This window comes from Phascolarctos cinereus, unplaced genomic scaffold (assembly GCF_003287225.1).
Source record: "Phascolarctos cinereus isolate Bilbo 61053 unplaced genomic scaffold, phaCin_HiC Scaffold_1;HRSCAF=81, whole genome shotgun sequence".
NCBI lineage: Eukaryota > Metazoa > Chordata > Mammalia > Diprotodontia > Phascolarctidae > Phascolarctos > Phascolarctos cinereus.
Genome location: NW_027555514.1, coordinates 94,121,537 through 94,140,351, shown reverse-complemented (window position 1 = coordinate 94,140,351; position 18,815 = coordinate 94,121,537). Strand labels below are relative to the sequence as shown.

The 18,815-nt window shown below is 39.1% G+C and overlaps 1 protein-coding gene across 1 annotated transcript in view; it reads left to right on the top strand.

Moving 5' to 3' along the window:
* Positions 1 to 18,815, top strand: part of CNTNAP2 (contactin associated protein 2) — a 1,976,042-nt gene that overhangs the window by 1,708,917 nt on the left and 248,310 nt on the right. The window contains exon 16 of the mRNA XM_078153085.1: positions 9,894 to 10,112. Within this exon, the coding sequence (XP_078009211.1) occupies positions 9,894 to 10,112 (219 nt within the window). The remainder of the gene's footprint in view (positions 1 to 9,893; positions 10,113 to 18,815) is intronic.

Here is an 18,815-nt window from a genome sequence, read left to right as displayed (position 1 = left end):
ACAGTCACTAGGCCAGACCTTGCAGCTTCTTCATTTTGTCAGGACCTGTTAGAACTTGCAGTGTTCAGGCCTTGCTTCCACAAAATTCAGGTCATCCACGCTTAAGATTGAAATTACTATTGCTATGTTGTCACTATCACCATGAAAGAAAATAAAAGGAACAAGAACAATGTGGTATAGTGCAAACAGTTGGGAATTTCAAGTTGGAGGGCCTTGGTTCAAATTCTGTTCCTTTCCCTTGCTAGCTGTGTGACCTTGGGCCAATGTGTGACTTCCTAGTAAAGCAAAGTGATGACTTTACCTCTCTGGTATCAGTCTTGTTCAACAGGACTGGAAGGCTTCTAAGATCTCTTCCAGCTTGACATTCATGATAGAAAAAGGAAAATTATCCTCACAGAAAAATTTTGCTCCTCGTGCGGTAGCTTACTTCCTAAACACAAGATCCTGTGATTATTCATAAACTTAGCCTAAGCATATGATAAATTGTTACGTCTTGAAATAGTCAGAGTCAAAATAACTCTTTTCACAGGGGTGTGAATTCTCCAACCTCCTCTGAAGGGTTGTTCACTTTCTGTCCTCATACATCTGTCTAAATAAGCATATATATCCTTCCCTCAGCCAGAGGGCTATCTAGTGTTTGTTTTGAAAATTAGAGGGTGAATTCCAAGGGCTACAGGGGGCTTTATCCCAGACTAGGGTGTATTTATCATAGCCTCCTTCCTCCCTGGAATTCTAGCTAGCACCATCAGCATTGTCTCCCTTCCTTAGCCTTTCAGGTCCCCACTAAAACCTCATTTTCACCCTATTCCCCTATACTCCCCTGTTCTTGACTCATTTGCCAAGGGCTTTCCCTCTTTCCCCTGCCAGATTAAACTTTAGTTCAGGAAAGAACCATATCCTTCAGAGCTAAAATAAAGGGAAAGTGTTTCTATCACTCACTTCTATTCAGAAGCATGAGAATCTTTTTACTCTCTGTTTTTCTTTTTTTTGGTTTTTTTTGTTGTTGTTTTCAGAAAGCTGTAAGGTTTGAGAGATGATAGGATCTTTCAATGGCTTGGGAGATTGTTAAACAGTCTGAAAACCACCAAACTATTTTAATTGAATTTTTTATACCATAGACTTCTCATTGCTTTTTTCTCTTTGCTAATCCTTCTATTGTTTTTGTCATCCCTGCTTTTCTTACTTCATTCTCTTCTTTTCATTTCTCTCCTTTTTTCTTCTCTCCTTCACCTTCCCTCTCCATCTTGAGCCAGTAAATCACAGCCGTTTTAAGCACTCAGGAAAAAAAAAGTTTTCCAATCTGATCCATCGTCCAAATTTCCTGTATTTGTCACTCAGTATTTTGAGCAAATTATAATTCATTTGGAGGATGCCCTCGCTGAAGTTAGGAAAGAGTACATACTGCCACCTGCTGGGGTTTTGCATGAAGAAGAGAAGGTACTAGATTCTGGTAAAGATTTTGTCCTATTTCTAAAAGCCATGTCTTATGAAATACCTTCTCAAAAGTCTACCAGTGAGGTCACAGTTTCACCTTTATTCCTCAGCAATTTCTGTCATGCAGGTTACCTGCAGTAAAAATTATTCAGATTTTCTTTCCCATGGCTTATCTTTTTTTTAATGATTCACCCAGTACAGTATACACATAGTTCATTAAATTCAAACTTTTTTTCTCTCTGATTCTCCTTGAATCATAAAAATAAATTACAGTAATATAAAGGCAACTCTCAACAACTTAACTCTAGCAGATTTGACTGTAAATATTGAAGTCTTCATTTTTTCTAGTAAACAAGAAAAAATGTCCTTTTTCACCTAGAAACAAAGCAATGATTCTGTCTGAAGTTAGAGGAGAAAAAATAATAAAGTTTCACTCTCCTTTCCTTCCTTTCATCCCCCTCTTTCTACCCTGCTTTCCTTTCCCCAATCACTCCCCTCCCCTTCTGTACAAGTAGAAAAAACTACATTACCAACTTCCCAGGGTTATCGTTAGAAAAACACTTTGTGAAACTTAATCTTTATTTGTAATAACACAAGAAGAGAAAGGTCTTAAATCCAGCCTCTTACTTACATTGGTTGTATAACCTTAGGCAAGCCTCTTAAGGCCTTAGTGTTCCCAGGCAATTCTCTAAGACTGTTAGTTACTGATGAGTTGCAGTTCGACACTGGTGAGAGGAGTTTCTACCCTGGAATCTCCCAACCCTGATGAAATTAAAGGTCCCTGTTCTTCCTCATGCCCTTTCTCCAAATTTTAAATGAGGTAAATTTCCTTGGATTGATTCCTTCCTTATATTCCCACTCAAAGTTACTGAAATTTAACGTCATGGTCGCCATCTTTTCTTTTGTAATGGAGAAGCTTTGACTTAAGGCTAATTCTAGACCAGCACAGGGACAAGAGAATTCATGTGAAAAGCCGGTTGTTTTCTGATACCAGCCAGAACGCTCACAGCTTTTCCAAATGTTGACAATTTACCTGTACAAGAGCTCCTACCTGAAGGAAAGTTGTACTAGAGTACTATTTATGACTTATACTCTTTCCATAGGGTTAAATTCAATTTATTTCTTTTTTCTCTTTCCCTGATGACAGTTGATATCCAGAAGAAGACACAATCTTTCCTACTCCTCTCAGGAAACCTTGTTTGCATGCCTCTAATGAGTTAATGGCCAATGAAAGTTAATGGGGCATGTGGGGGGGGAGGGGAGAGTATCTGTTAACATACAGTTCTCATTGCAGCAGAATAAGAAGGAAGGAAACAAGCATTTATTAAGCACCTACTGTATGTCGAGCACTGAACTAAGTACTTTACAAATGCCTGTTTGATCCTCATGACAACCCTGGTGGGTAGGTACTATTATTATTCCCATTTTACAATTGAGAAAACTGAGGCAGATAAAAGTTAAGTGACTTGTCCAGGGTCACAGACTAGTAAGTGTCTGAGGCTAGATTTGAATTAAGGCCTTCTCAACTCCAAGGCCAGACGCTGTATCTCCTGTGCCACCTAGCATGGTAAATCCAAAAACCCAAGCTATTTTCCTCCATTGACTGCTTCAGCATCACTGAGCCAGATGGTCCTGGTCCATGGGCTATCAGCTCTCATTGTGCTCTGACTACCTAAAAGCCTAGAATTCATGGTCTCCAAAGAAAATCTGAAAGTTACCAAAGTGACTACAAGAATGGTGGTTCTCATAACAGAAGTGAAAGGGAAGCAGTTATGCCAGGGTTCTTATATAATTACTAAAGCTGTTAAAATCAAACCTTCCTTGATAGAATTAGGATGTATTCAAATCCTAGATGGAAGTAGGGTGGAATTACCGATTAAACTGGCAAGTCAGGACATGTGGTACTATGGAAAGCATACAAAATTTGGATACCAAGTATATGGGTTTTAATCCCAACCTTCCCTATGCTAGCACTGGAGCCTTGAGCACTTCATCACACCACCTGGAACCTCAGTTTCCTCATCTGTAAAGGAATTTGACTTGATGATCTCAAAAGTCCTCAACTCTATGATCTATAGCACTGTGTCAATATGGCACCAACCCAAATGAACAGAATTTTGAATTTGTCTTCAACATAGCAACTGAGAATAGTCATAACTTATTTTTGTATACATAAGCATGTATAGTACATTTCATTAGGGTGTATAATGGGAGAAATTAATTTCTTTTTAAAGGTGAGCATTTATTAAATAATCAATCATTAAGAATACTATTTTTATTTTTCACACCAAGAAAACTAAAACTTAACTAAACTTATTTTTAAATAAAATTTTAACTTAAAAATACAAAATTTTTAGAGATCTGTTTTAATTAAGCCTTTATCTTTACCCTAAAATACAGAATATCCATTTCTTTATTTTCTTGGATAATAAAACATCTTTCCAAGACCCTGCTGTCCTCATTTTGTACTTTGCCATAAGCAACTAATGGTGGAATTTGCTACCTGGTGACCACAGGTGAAACTTTTTTAAATTTTAAGATTTTGCCTTCTTTGTCTATGCCAACTAGGGGCTGGGGCTAGGGGAGGAATCATGGAAAACAAAGTGGGAAAATTTTCTAATTCATTTTTCCCTAACCCAGATGCAAGTTTTTTGGAGTCCCTCAAAATGATACAGGGACTAAGATGTGGGGGACAGTAAGGAGAAGGGCAGACAGCTCACTTGACCCCAGAAGTAAATGGGTTTTGTCAAATATCCCTGGCAGTCACCAAAGCAAGCGAGGCAGCACCATGTACAGAACTTGTAATAAAACCATAGAGAGTCAATCCCTGGATTACTGAACATTTAACACACTAGATATGCCTCCTTTTTCCTTCCACACCAGAGATCCATGGAAAGAGAGACAGAAAGATAGCACAGGAAGAAGACAAAGGAAGAAAGAATCCCAATGATGACAGCTGCAACAACTCCCCTGATACTCATAAAGATGGTCCAAACCCCTGATGGGTTCTGGAGAGGGCTGTTGGCACATTAGGGTTTATTTGGGTCATCCATGAAATCCTCCATAATATATACCAACATTTATGTAACATTTACAAGATAGGTACATGGAAATTCATATATATACATATATATCATATGCACCTTTATGTAGTCACATACACCATAAGAATTTAAGCTACTCATCTCATTAGCTCTCTATCATTCTGTCTCTCCTCCCTTTCTCAGCCATAGTTCATAGAAAAATCTGTCTATATCCATGGCTTCCAGTTCCTTTTCTTTCATTTTTTTCTAAACCCACTACAATCTGACTTCTAACCTGACCACTCAAACAAAATTGTTCTCTCTGAAGTTACTAGTGATCTCTGAATTGCTAAATACAATGGCCTTTTCTCAGTCCTTATCTTTCTTGCCCTCTCTGAAACATTCAGTGCTGTTCAGCCTCTTCTCCCCCAAAATTTTCTTTATTCTGTATTTTATGACTCTCCTCTCTTCATTCTCTTTCTACATATCTGACTCCTCCTTAATTTCCTATGTTGAGTCATCATCAATATCCTGCCCACTAAGTAAGTGTGTTCTCTAAGGCTCTATCTGGGGTCCTCTTCTCTTTGCTTTTTCTGCTCTCTAAACTGGTGACCATATCATCTTCTCATGGGTTCAGTATTCAAGTATACAGACCTAATCTGTCTTTTGGGCTCCTGTCCCACATCACCAACTATTGAAAGTTTCAAATTGGATATTCCACAGACATCTTAAATTCAGTATTTCTAAAAGAGAATCCTTTAGCTATATCCCCAAAACCCACCCCTCTTTCCCATTACTGTAAAAAAAATCACCATCCTCCTCAAAACTTCAGTGTCATCCTAATTCACTCACTCATCCCACATGTATAATCATTTGCCAGAGGCTATTATTTCTATCACTATAGTAGCTTTCATATGTATCCCCTTTACTCCACTCAAGCATTCATTACCCTCCTTGAAGCTTTCATCCCCTCTCTCTTAGACTATTGCAGTAGCCTTCCAATTGGTCTCCCTCAAGTAGCTCCCTAATCCAAACTCTTCTTAAAACATAGATCTAATCATGCCACTATTTTCACAAGAACAAATCCCAAAATCTGAAATGGTTTTAGAAAGACATATATTAGGTTGCTTGGTAGAGAAAGAGCCAGAAAGAAGAGATGGTTCCCCTCACAAGTCTTTATGAGATTACATTATGTAGAGTTCAAACAAAGGTATATGGACATTTGTCTGATTGATCTCATGTAAGTAGTAGGTAGTCTCCAAGAGAAAGGCAGATTGAGATGTATGTCAGCAAGTAAATCAATCTATTCTGGGGAACCCAAAACACAACTTTTGGGTAGACTCAAAATAAGACCTTCAGGAACCCAAAACAAGTACTGAGTGGAATCTAAATATTCCTTACAACCAACCAGTTTCCTTGGAGCATCTCTGAGGTCAGTCTGACCTCTCAGTAAGGTTTAGAGTAATATAATTTTTTAGCCACATTAAAAAAAAATTTTTAAAGGTTCAAAGCTAGGTTCAAACAGTATTAAAAATGATAAATAATCCACACCACCCTCTTTTTTAGAAAGCCCCAGCACTTCCCCATTACCTCAATAATCAAATAAAAACTCCTCTAATTGTTATTTAAAACTCTATATAACCTGTCTCTAGCCTACCTTCTAGACTTCTTAAATACCACTCTCTTATGTACTCTTTGTAATCTAGTCCAGGGCTTCTGAAACTTTTTCCACTCATGATCCACAGTTTAAGAAGGACTAGTTAGTCACACTGGCCTGTCTGTTGTACTCCACATGTACAAAATCCCATCTCCCATCTCTTTTGCACTGGTTGTCCCCTCATATGCTGTCCCTCATTATCTCAGCCTCTTAGAATCCCTGGTTTCCTTCAAGACTCAACTTAAATACTTCCTTTTATGTGAGACCTTTCCTGATCCCCCCCCTCAGCTCTTGTGACTTCTCCTCCAAGATAACATTGTGTCTGCTCTATAGATATTTGGCATATACCTATGTTTGTATTTTATATGTACCAATATATGTATATTTTGTCTCCCCCATTAGGATGTAGGTTCTTTAAGGAAAGGGACTGCTTCACTTTTTTCTTTGTATTTCTAGCATTTAGTCGAGTGCTGGGTACCTAGTAGGTGCGTAATAAATGTTTGCTTGTTTCATTGAGCAATTGCTCGCAGGGACAGTTTTTGTTTTTATCTTTGAATGCCCAGCGTCTAGAACCATGTCTTGTACATAGTAGGATCTTAATGAATATTTGTCAATTTAAACTGAATCTCATTGGATCCTTACAACCACACAAATTGGGGTAGTAGTTATGACTATTGTGCAGTATCATACAGTGTAGAAGAAGCAGCCTCAAACAGATCTTCTGGCTTCAAGTCCAATAGTCTCTCTGCTGTGCCACACTGACTCTCAATTAGATGACATTTAAGGAAGGACATGTTGAAAAGTACAAGTCATCATCATAAGTCTCCTTTCACAGACTTGCACACCTTTTCCAGATCATCGTATCTTTATTGTTGGAAAGAATTCACCAAGGCTAAGGGAGATTAGGAAAATTTGTCAGTCCTTAATTGTTGAATGGTTTTTGGCCAGTCTCCAAAGAACACTGTCATTAATAAAAAGACAATGTTTATGACTGCTTTGGGGGCACTAAAGAGACAAGCATAAAGATTAAGATGAAATAAGTGAAAGTTACCTATACATCTGAAATCTACAAAGTAATTGCCCCATTATCTGCTTTCAAGGCAACAAGTCATGAGTTTTTGGAAGTAATGGTTGGTATGCATTAGAATATTGAAACGCAGAGTAGAGTGTGGTTAAAGTTGGGGAGGAGAAAAAGTATGATCAAAATTGAGTATTCCAATTGAAAGAGAGCCAAGATGAAACAGTGGGATTGGTCTCTGACCACCTGTTTATACAACCACCTTCAAACCAAACAAATAAAAATTTTAGCCATTACTATGCTGAGCAAGTGTCCTTCAACTTCATAGAAAATCATACTTTTTCTAGTTCTTAAAAAGTCCTATAGAAATGTGGAGGTATGCATAGTATACTCTAGTATACTATGGTTACTAGAAAAAAATATTGCCGTTGGAGATATAAAATCAGGTTTTCACTTGGCCTCAGTTTCCTTTTCTGTAAAATAAGAGGTTGAACTAAAGGGACTCCAGTACATTCCACTTCTGAAACCCTATGATCTTCAAATAAAACATTAGAGCTTCCTTCAAGTCTTTGATAAAATCCCACCTTCTACAATAAGCCTTTCCAGATCTCCCTAAATGGTAGTGCTTTCTCTCTGGTGATCATCTCCAGTTTATCCTGTATATGGTTTCTTTGAACATAGCTATTCATGTGTTATCTCCTCTTATTAGACTGTAGGTTCCTCAATAGCTATGACTTTTACCCTTCTTTTTGTCCCTAGCACTTAGCACAGTGTCTGGTACCTAGTGGATACTTAATGCTTGCTGACTGTCTAACTTTGGATAGAATTAAGCATACTGAAATTTAAGACTCAGGCTAGATCAATTTACCTTATCTCCTATATTATCCCCAAACTCCTAGGGAAATAAGTGGCTGTAAGCCCATGTGTAAACTCAGGAGGGAGTCACAACTATGAGTGCTAGAGTTCAGTGTGGAAGTACCAGGAAATCTAGGACAAGGTACTCAAGGTGAGATAAAGCCAGATACTGGCACATTTTGAGACTACAGGGAGGATGGACAAGAAAAAACAAGGCAAGAGAGAAGAAAGGAGTAGCCCCCAGTAGTCAACTAGTTATTGATATTCAAAAGGTTAATGGAGCTGTTTATCATTCTGCAGTTTGATGCCATTCAACTTGGTGGCAACTAGGTCACCCAGGGTCCTACCTTTAATGCCTAATAAGGCTCACCATCTCCAAGTACTCTGTCCCTTAATCCTTTTTTCCTCTGACCCAGAGGGAAAGCATAGCTCTCTAAGATGACCAACCTTCAGCTAGCTAACCTTAAAAATGAACATGAATGGCTGATAACAGCTTCTTTGGACCATTGGATTTGGAGCTGAAAGGAACTTACAGATCATCTAGTCCAAGGGGTCTTGAATTTTTTTTGTAATATAAAATAACTTGTCCAAGGCCACAGAACTACTAACAACCAGGATTGAAACCCAAGTCTTCTAACATGGATGGATGAATGGATGGATGGATGGATGGATGGATAGATGGATGAATGGATGGATGGACAGACAAACAGACAGATAGACAGAATAAATGTAAAATAGGCAAGAATTTTTGGCAATGAATTAAAGGTGGGGAATTGTGAAGAAAGAAGGAGATTTCAGGGTCCTCATCCTGGCAGACTGAAAGAAATGCATTACTATCAATATAAACAAGGAAGTTAGATGGAAAGACAGATTTGGGAAGGAAATGATGAATTGAACTGATAGCTCTCTGACTCTATCTCAACTATGCCCCCTTTAGAAAGCTCAATGTTGAGGTCCTATTGGTTTTATGGCAATATTGTTAACCTATTGGTTATATAAACTCTGTGTTACGAGTCCTATAGGTTATATGTGATTAAATATGGAGAGAGGCATTGTCAAATCTTCTACAGAAATCCACACTGGTCATGTAATCAAATGGTTACATAGGCCCATACCCTCTCTCTCAATACCCCTTCTCCCCTAACACAGAGATTCAGACAATTGTGTTATAATGAAAAAGCTGTGGAAAATTTTCTTCATGGCCTCTGATATTCATTCAGTGCATAGAGGTACCAGAAGGGCTTTAATTAAGTACCAGTAATTGGATAGCATCCTGATACAAGGGAAGGATAGATGTCTAAAATACAGGAAAAGATCAAAGTATGATAACATTCACCTGCATGAAATACCAGCTTTAGTTAGCTCAGGGGAAAAAAATTACAAGACTTCAAGTTGCTTCCATCTGTGAATTTTTCTAAAAGCCATTATCCTGGGGGTGGGGGAAAGGGTGGAGTGCTCAAAAGTGATTCATAAAAACCATGAGATGAAACCCCAAGGAAGCTGACACCCGAGTGTAAAGTTATATCTTTGCTCCTCCTGCCTGACTTGCCCTCCCTATCTTAGATCTATGGGGTAATGAAACAGATTCTCCCTGGACCCAAAGAGGATATTTAAAGCTTTTGCTAAACATGAGAGTCTGATTCTCTGGAGCCATTCAGGCTGCTTATTGACTGATAAAATCATCTGGGTTCTTATAACTGGGCTAAGGAATCAATATAGAGCAATGCTCAGATTCCAGTTCATGACATACAGGTCCCCAAATGGCTACTAATAATTTCAAAACTTCACAACAAGTGGCAGGTTTGTGCTTTCAGTCTGTCATTATCTCTTTATTGAGAAATCTCTTCTGTGTGAAGTATATGAGCATCAATATTCACCTTCCTTCTTCTCTTGTCTGCTATTCCAGCTGCTACCGAAGTGTCCTTCTCCTTTGATGTTGGAAATGGGCCAGTGGAGATTGTCGTTAGGTCTCCCTCCCCACTCAATGATGACCAGTGGCACCGGGTCATTGCTGAGAGAAACGTCAAGCAGGCAAGTCTGCAGGTGGACCAGTTGCCACAGCAGGTGCGAAAGGCTCCTACAGAAGGTCACACACGCCTAGAGCTTTACAGCCAGCTGTATGTGGGTAAGTAACAGGAAAGCAGTATCACTCCTATCACCCTAGTCGAAGCAAATGGCTTCAAAACTACAGGAGACAATTTCTTCTCTCATTTAGATACAGATATTTCTGTGAATTAGAGAGTCAACCCTTTGAGGTTTTCTCCCAATTCTGTGATTCTCTGATCCTTTAGGAGACAAATAGCTGTTCAGTGGGAAACACTCATGGCGTGGAATCAGGAGACCTGCATTTAGATCCATCTTTTTAATTTACTATCATTATGACTGTGGGCAAGCCCTTCTCTGTTTACATATATAAAAGCCTCAGTTTTTGTATGTGTAAAATGGGGATAATAATAACAGGCATTTATGTAGCCCCTCGAAGGATTCTTCATGTGCTTTACATGTTTAATCTCTCATGTGAGCCTCCTAACACCATAAGGTATATACTGTAGGCTTTATTATCTCCAGTTGGTGGAAAAAGAGATCAAGACCCCAAAGGCTAAAATGACTTGCCTATTACCACACAGCTAATAAGCAGCAGAAGCAGAAGTTGAACCAGAGTCTTCCTGAATCCAGCCTTCTATCCACAATCCCATGCCACCTTGTATTGTAGGCTTCGCAGAGCGGTGTGGGAAAAAAAATATGCTTGCATATATCTGAATGCTATTCAGTAAGCTGTCAATGCCAAACAAAAATGTGCCTTGCAGTAGGTGCTTTATAAATGTGTTGAATTCATTTGAACTGAAAACTATGCTTCCTCCTCTTGGAAATAAAGAGAAACATATGTGTTTACCCATCCCTCGCTAGAGTTGGTAAGTAATAAAAGGCTTTTTATTTCTCTTTACTTTATTTCATTGAATGACCAAAAAGGCTATATGTTGGATAATAAATGTAAACAAAACTGAAAAATGTGGGCACCTTAATAAATATCAAACTCCCACAGGACTAGAGTCAGCCACATAGGTTAAGCTCAGATACCGATGCTTTTGTTTGCATGGGGGAGTGTTCCCCAATTCAGAATCTCACTTAACATTTTCCAAATCAGTATAAAATGAGACCAAGTCAAAATCTATTTCCAAGTACAGTGATTATTCAAGTTTGCTTTCCAGAGTGAGCATCTTTTAGGAAATGAGTAGTTGTCTATTGAATGGAAACAATGGATGTTTGAGACACTCTGGTGAATACTTGTAGAACCATCCTGAGATTCCCAGATGTTTTGCAGCTGAAGCTTGACTGGGCTAACTGTAAAATTTTACTGTCTCAGTCCACTGCATGAAATTCTGAGATTTCATCCATGTTGTTTATCCTTCGAACAATATAGATCAGAACCCCTCCACAGCTGCCTTTCCTGAATGAATCTTGTCCATCAAATACTGCCAGATTTTAAATGGTTTCTAGTTGTAATTCTTTCCCACCCATTAACACAGAAAAGTTCCTGAGCCACTCAAACTTCAGGCCCTTTGTTGATTTTCTAAAATAAGGAAATAGAAGGTTGTGTGCTCAATGGACAAACTCCAGCACAGACAGTTCTGGCTTTACATAAGTGGACCATTCCACAGACCTCTACATAAAACAACTTTTACATGATGCAAATTTGCCCTTACCCACACACTTCACTTAGCCTATATAACAAAGGCATACACAAAATAATACCATTAGATAAGTCATAAAATGTACTAAAATGCAGATATAGTAAATACTGTACCATAATAATAAACAGAATTATGATATGAAAGGTAAAATTAACAAGAAAGTATGTAGGGTAATGTTAACATAAGTGTGTCACTTCCTTACCCACTTAATCTAGCCTTTATCACTGCTGTTTGGCTGTGCAGCATTTTTTATAAAGCCATCAAGAGATGTATTGACAGTGGCTTTCTTTTTTCATTGTATATCTGATGTTAGCAAGCAATAATATCATCGGTTAGTCTTTGAACTTTTAAAAATTTTGAAATATTTAGATCCATATTTTCAATACCAGAAAAAAATTCACTCAAATGATTAAATGCTTCTGTCAACTGCTTCATTGTGAACCTTTTTGGTTCTACCATGGCTCCTGAAGCTTCCCTTCCTTCTGCAATCTTTGCAACTAGTGACTCAATCAGATCCACATTCAACAGTTCTTCTTCCTGAGATTTAATCAACTCCTCCACATCATGCTCTTTTTGTTTTGTTTTATTTTTTTTTGAATGCAGATTTCTTTCAGAATTCTTTATGTAAAAGAACATTTGCATAATGTGAATTTATGTAAAGTAAGAACTGTCTATAGAGTCTGAGATAACAGGGGTTACAATTGCTAGTGATCTAGAACCCTTCTGATCCATGGTTACCATGTTTAAAATGGTAGCCTCTTAGACCTACAGGCCCAGGACATCAGCAGTCAACAGTCAGCTCACCTTGGGGTAACTGGCTCACACTACCCAAATTTGCATAGAACTAATGTCTAAATTAACCATTTAGGGTTTAGATTACTAGAAAGGTATCTTATGCCAGAGGGTACTCTAAATCTAGAAAGGCACCTATAGAAGGTCACATACACTTTACAGCCAGCTGTATGTGGATAAGTAACAGGAAAGTAGCATCACTCCTATCACTTAGGTGATGCAAATGGCTTCAAAACAGCAGAAGACAATTTCTTCTCTCATATGGGTGATTTAGACACAGATATTTCTGTGAATTAGAGAGTTCATCCTTTCAGGTTTTCTCCCAATTCTGTGATTCTCTGATCCTTTAGGAGACAAATAGCTATAATGGAAACAAACAAAAAGTTTCTTTCCTATTATAGGATTCTATAGCACATGGAAAAGCACGTCTTTAGGAATATTTGTTTCTTTTTTCAAAGTTTTGTCCAATGCCTTTTGGTTTTGCATCACAGTCATTTCTGAGAGAACAAAAAACCCCCTCTCTTCCCCATCCTATTTAAATCCTCCCGCTAACCAAGAAAAAAAAAATTGGTAAAACACAAGATGCTGTGGCCATGTGTAATAATGTATATAACATTCTGCCTGAATTGTCCCTCTATTTTTCTACTGAGAGTAGAGAGGAATGTTTCATTCTCTATTTTCTGGGATCATTTTTGTTTTGTTTTGTTTTACTTGCTCAGAGTTCATATTGCTTTAGGAATTTTTCCTCAAACTCTGGTGGCAAGTAAGCCAACCATCCCCAGGCATTTGTGTATATGTGTGTGTGTGTATGTGTGTGTGTGTGTGTGTGTGTGTGTTGTGTGTACATATATACATATATTTGTGCTTCCTTTGGGGGGAATAGAGATAAAACTTTGAAATTCATAGTCACTGCATATTTAAAGAGGCTTTTCCTTCAGTTCAGTCCAACAAGCATTTATTAAGTTCCTATTACATACTGGACACTAGGGATTTTAAGACAGAAGTGAAAAAAATCCCTGTTTTCAAGGAGCATATTTTCTGCTGGCTTTTGAGACCAAATGAGAAAGAGACACATGAGGAACGGGGCATAGGACCGTTACTGGATGGACTAAGCTAAAATACTCCTCAAGTATTGCACTTGGAAGGTTTTATAAAGATTGACTGGTGCCCATAGTATCTACAGCAGTGCCGCATAGCAGCAATGCTGCTATCAGAAGTCAGAAGGACCTGAGTTCAAGTTCTGATTCTGGTACATAGCACCTGAGTGACCATGGATAAGACATTTAACTTCTCTTTGCCTCAGGCAACTCTTTAAAATTTTAAATTAGAGATGAAGCCAAAGGAATCTTCCTTACATAGGGACCTACTCCCAGCCCTCATCAGACAAACAAGTAGTAAAAAGTTTATGAAATAGCCATTATATTGCTGGGAGACTGAAGATCACCTATAAATAAAAGGTCAGGTGACCTTTTCAGAAATGAGTGCCCTTGGGGACACAGTATTTATCCTTGTGCAAACAGGTTGGATGTAATTAAGCTTAGTGTAGTCACTATGATTGCTCTATTCCTTTTTTTTTTTTCATAAGCCTGAGCTCCTAGCTTTTAACTTCCTGATGGCTTAGGGTTCAATATTATGATGGCCTTTGGGCAATCCTGACTGGACATCTTCTCCTAAGAGGGCCTTCTCCAAATTTTTCTACAGCAGTAATAGCCTACAGGAGTCTGGTCCCAGGGAGAATCAGCCCCATTTGTCAAGCAGTTCCCTGAACTGTGAAATCCAGTTACACAAAAGCCAGCTGTCACAAACTACTGGACTGGGAATTAGGAGACAGAGTCCAATCCGTGCTCTACCACTGTGTGACCTACAGCAGTATACTTAACTTCTGGGTGGGAATTGAAGGCCTAAAAAAAGTCACTCCTAGGCAGCCAGTTTCTTCATCTGTAACATGAGGAGTCTGGACAGGGGTCATCTTTAAGGTCCCTATCATTCTAGACATTTTGCACTTTTAAATTAAATGAGGCAGAGGTTCATGCATCTTTTCTGCTTATACTCTTGTTCCCTTCCTTCTCTTTCTCTCTTCTTTTGTCTCTAAATTTTCATACCGATACCACCTCTCCAACATGGTGCCTCTTTTATTTGTATTTCTTGATTAGCTGACCTGAAAATGGATGGTTTTAGCCATCAGTCACTAGAGAAAGGTGCACTGTTACCAAGAATGTCCTTCAAAATCATTGTCCAGTGGTTCCACTTATGTGCCACAAGAACCATAATATCTAGCCACAAGACACTGCTACTGATAAGGTATCAGTCACTCCCTTTGAAAAAGCCCAATAAAAGAAGGAAAAAGGAATGCAAGCTACATATAATCTTAAATGCAGCAAGAAGAAATCATTACAAGGGGGATGGCTCGGGGTCATGGCAAGCAATGGGAATTCAGTTCTACAACTCTGGCTTAATAGAGGAGAAAGTAACAGAGAAATTTTAAAAAGCCACAAGGAGAAAATGGTTGCTGGTATTTATCCAGAGCTACACTCAGGACTTTTCTGTGTTCTGTCCTATAATGAGCAGCTAGCATATGACTGGGTCCCTGGATGGCCTGGCAGTAACTTGCCCATGGTCCAGGTGCTGGGGATCACATCTTATGTAGGCAGCCATGGACCAGATTTCTTTACAGGGCAGGCATGCCTGTGGTCATCACATAAATGAGGCTGATAACATGCTGGATTCAGCTGAAGCCTCTTTTGGTTGTAAAGTATCTCAGGGAGCTCAGAGTATTGGCAACAACAGGACCAGTGAAAGGACTGTGAGAGAGGAGTAGGATGGCTGTTGGGAACCCAGCTTCTGGCATCCCAGCTGGGGACCCAGGCTACTGGTCCAGGACATGACAAGACAGGCGGCAGGTGTGGGCACTAATGGGAGACAGGCTGGGCATGAGTCACGGCAGACAGCACAGGATCAATGAAAGGCAGAAGAGAAGGGGTCAAGACAGGCAGAGGCAGCAAATCAAATACGGTGAACCAGGACTGTGATCCACTAGGTCCCTCCTTCAGAAAGGTAGGTTCCCTGATGGCATCTGATGTCATTTTGGAAGCTGTTATCCTTAGAGCCTCAGATCTGTTTAGTTGGGTTAATATTTTATCTGAAACTCTCAGCATCTAAAGGGGCTTTGCTCATTTTTCTGCCTGGTTTATTTTCAAAGTCAAGAGGGAATCATCTTCATTTAAGGCAAGGTCTTTTATTTTTGACACCTGATAGCATCTGGTGCCCTTATTTCTCCAATTTCAGAGGCAGGATTTGTCCTGGGGCTAGGGTACTGCTGATAACTCAAGATCCTCGGATGGCCTGAGAAGAAAATTAAATTTAAATCAACAAACGTTTATTAGGTGCCTACAAAGTGCCAGGCACTGTGCCAGGGATAAGAAAAGCAAACCAGCAGCAACCTCTGACCTCGAAAGACTTATGTTCTGCTAAGGGCGTACATAGCATAAATACCTACTTATTTACATGACTTCCCAATTTGAATGAGAGCTCCTTTACAGCAGGAGCTCTGTTTTGCCTTTTTCTATATCCTCAGAGCTTAGCAAAATGCCTGGTGCATAATAAACCCTTAATAAATGCTTGTGGACTGACTGACTGACTGACTGACTGATGAGTTGAAGATTGAATCTGTGATTTCATTGATATAAGGAACTCTCAGATGAACATATGTCCTCTAATTATGAAGATGGAAACATTCTCTTCAAATTATAGTCTTAGAAAATTGATTGAAGGATTAAGAGATTGAGCACTGGGCCTGAAGTCAGGAAGACGTAAGTTCCTTTTCAGCCTCAGACTCTTACTAGCTTTATGATCCTGGGCAAGTCCAAGCCACTTAACCTCTCTGTCTCAGTTTCTTCATCTTTATAATTGAGGTAATGGGAACCTTTTGACTCAGCATTATCAAGGATAAAATGAGATTATTTTTCAAGTGTTTTGAAAACCTTAAAGGCCTACTTAGGTGCTATTATTTTAAGAGAATTCAAAATAATATGCCCCAATTTCAAAAAGGAAAGAGTAAAAATAACTATGAGAGTGAAGATGGGAGAAGAATTGGGAAAGTCCTAAGATGGCAGCTGAACAGTGCTCTAAAGGAAGCTTGCTTCTTGTTGTTTAGTCATTTTAGTTGGGTCCAATTCTCCATGACCCCCTTTTAGGGGTTTCTTGGCAGAGATACTAGAATGGTTTCTCTTTTCCTTTTCTAACTCATTTTACAGATGAGGAAACTGAGGCAAACAGGGTTAAATGACTTGCCCAAGGTCACATAGTAAGTGTCTGAGGCTAGATTTGAACTCAGCAAGATGAGTCCTCCTGACTCCAGGCCTAGCACTCTATCTACTGCACCACTCTGCTGCCCCACCTAAAGGGTTGCTAGAGATGCTTTATACCGAGCACAAGTAAGGAAGCAGAGCAAACAAATACTTGAATAATTATTGTGACTTCTCTCTGAGGCCAAGCTTGGCTAGAAACTGTATAGGAGGAGGAGGCCTGCCAAGCACACCACATAGCTCTGTTTGGTCAGCTGTTCCTCCTGTACACGACATTCCAAAAGAGGGAATGGACTCCTGCCATTACCATGTCAAATGACAGAGGGAATGGGAAATTCAGGCATTTGTATGCAAGAGAAGAAAAATGGGCTCTGTGGATGTGAAATTCGCCCAGCTCTGTGTAACAATGAAATAGCAACTTCTAATAGCTGAACAAGTTTAGAATGAGGTCATGCAGTCTCACTTCCTCTGATTAGAAACAGAGAGAAAGTGTTTGTATTCTGTTTTCCATTTCCTGTGTACTGACTCCCAGGTGAGTGACTGCACTATCAGAATAGCCAAGCTGAAAATAAAAAAATGAAACACCTCCCTACTGGAATTTGGCTCCCTGCATGAGGGCCTTGCAGCAAATCTCTAGCATTACAATGGTAACGCTGATATAGGCCTGTAGCATTTATCGAAAGAAGGGGAACAAAATACACCAACCCTTTAATAAGAATAGGACCATTTTTTTGAGGGTTGGGAGTTAATACAGGGTGAAATGTTAGGTCTAAGTCTACTTCTTTTTCCCCTCATCTACTTCTCCAAAGCAAAACTCCAGCACTGCCTTTTATTAAGCCACTATTCTATTCTCAATCCATCTACACTTTTTTTTCTTGTCTTCATGAAACTTATTCCTAAATCCTTTTCTCAGTTTGAATACTGCTTGATTTCCTTTGAGATTTTTTTTTAAAGCTCTATGGCACAGGATATAATAAAGATTGAATGCAGGTAAACAGCAAGAAATGGGCTTCTTGCAAGCTAAGATTATATGAGAACCCACACTTCACACGTGTCTCTGCACAAACATCCTTCTCAGTGCCACTGGTACCAAAGCAAGAGCCCCTCTTTCTGAGCTTGGTTCATGGGCTCCAGGTGAATAGGAAAGTAGCCCTTCTCCCTGCCTGCTTCCTCTTACCTTCCCTGTCAAAGTTTACCATCAATAATCAAATTCCAATCAATCAGAGGGAGTGAATGAGGACACCTAGCCACTCCCATGACCAATTTGTAACATACACTGTTTTTCTTCCGTATTTGGAGTTATTAAGTGTTCTAGATGAGCAAAACTATGAAGAGCAAAAATATAAGTGTCATATGGTAAGCTGTGTGTACTCTCACTCTTGACTGTGTAAACCTCAGTTAGTCTTCTCAGTCTCATGCAGTACATCTCCTGATCTCCCTCTCCTCCCATATTCCTTGGGTCCCTTGGGTCCTATCTTTTAATAGTTCTTTGCTTTGGGGATTTTTCTCCCACAAAATCTGGCACCTCAACTGACAACTTGATTGTTTTCCCTTTCAGAGTCTGCCACTCAGTCTCCCAATTAAAATCTCTTGTTTCTTCTCCGAGATCAACTACCATAGGACTGCTTTCACCCTTAGGAGAGGGATGCTCTTAACCCCTCCCCTTCCTTTGCTTTCTTACAACTCAACAATTCTGTCATTTAACAACTCAACAAAGTCAGTAAACTGTTTACAAAATTAGAGTTGCTTATCTTAAACTTACTCATTTTTGGCATACATGGTTTAAACAGAAGTAATTTTTTTAAACAATCAAATATTTCTTTTATAGAAATAATGGAATTTTAGTGTTAGAAAGTATAAAGCTTAGCACAGTACCTAACACATAGTAGGTACTATATAAATGCTTATTATCTTCCCTTCCCCTAATACTGCCATTATTTCACAACTGAAAAACTGAGATTCAAAGAAACTGAAAAGATTTGCCCAAAGTTACTCAGCTAGTAAGTGGTGTGCCCAGGACCTAAATCCAGTTCTTGTACT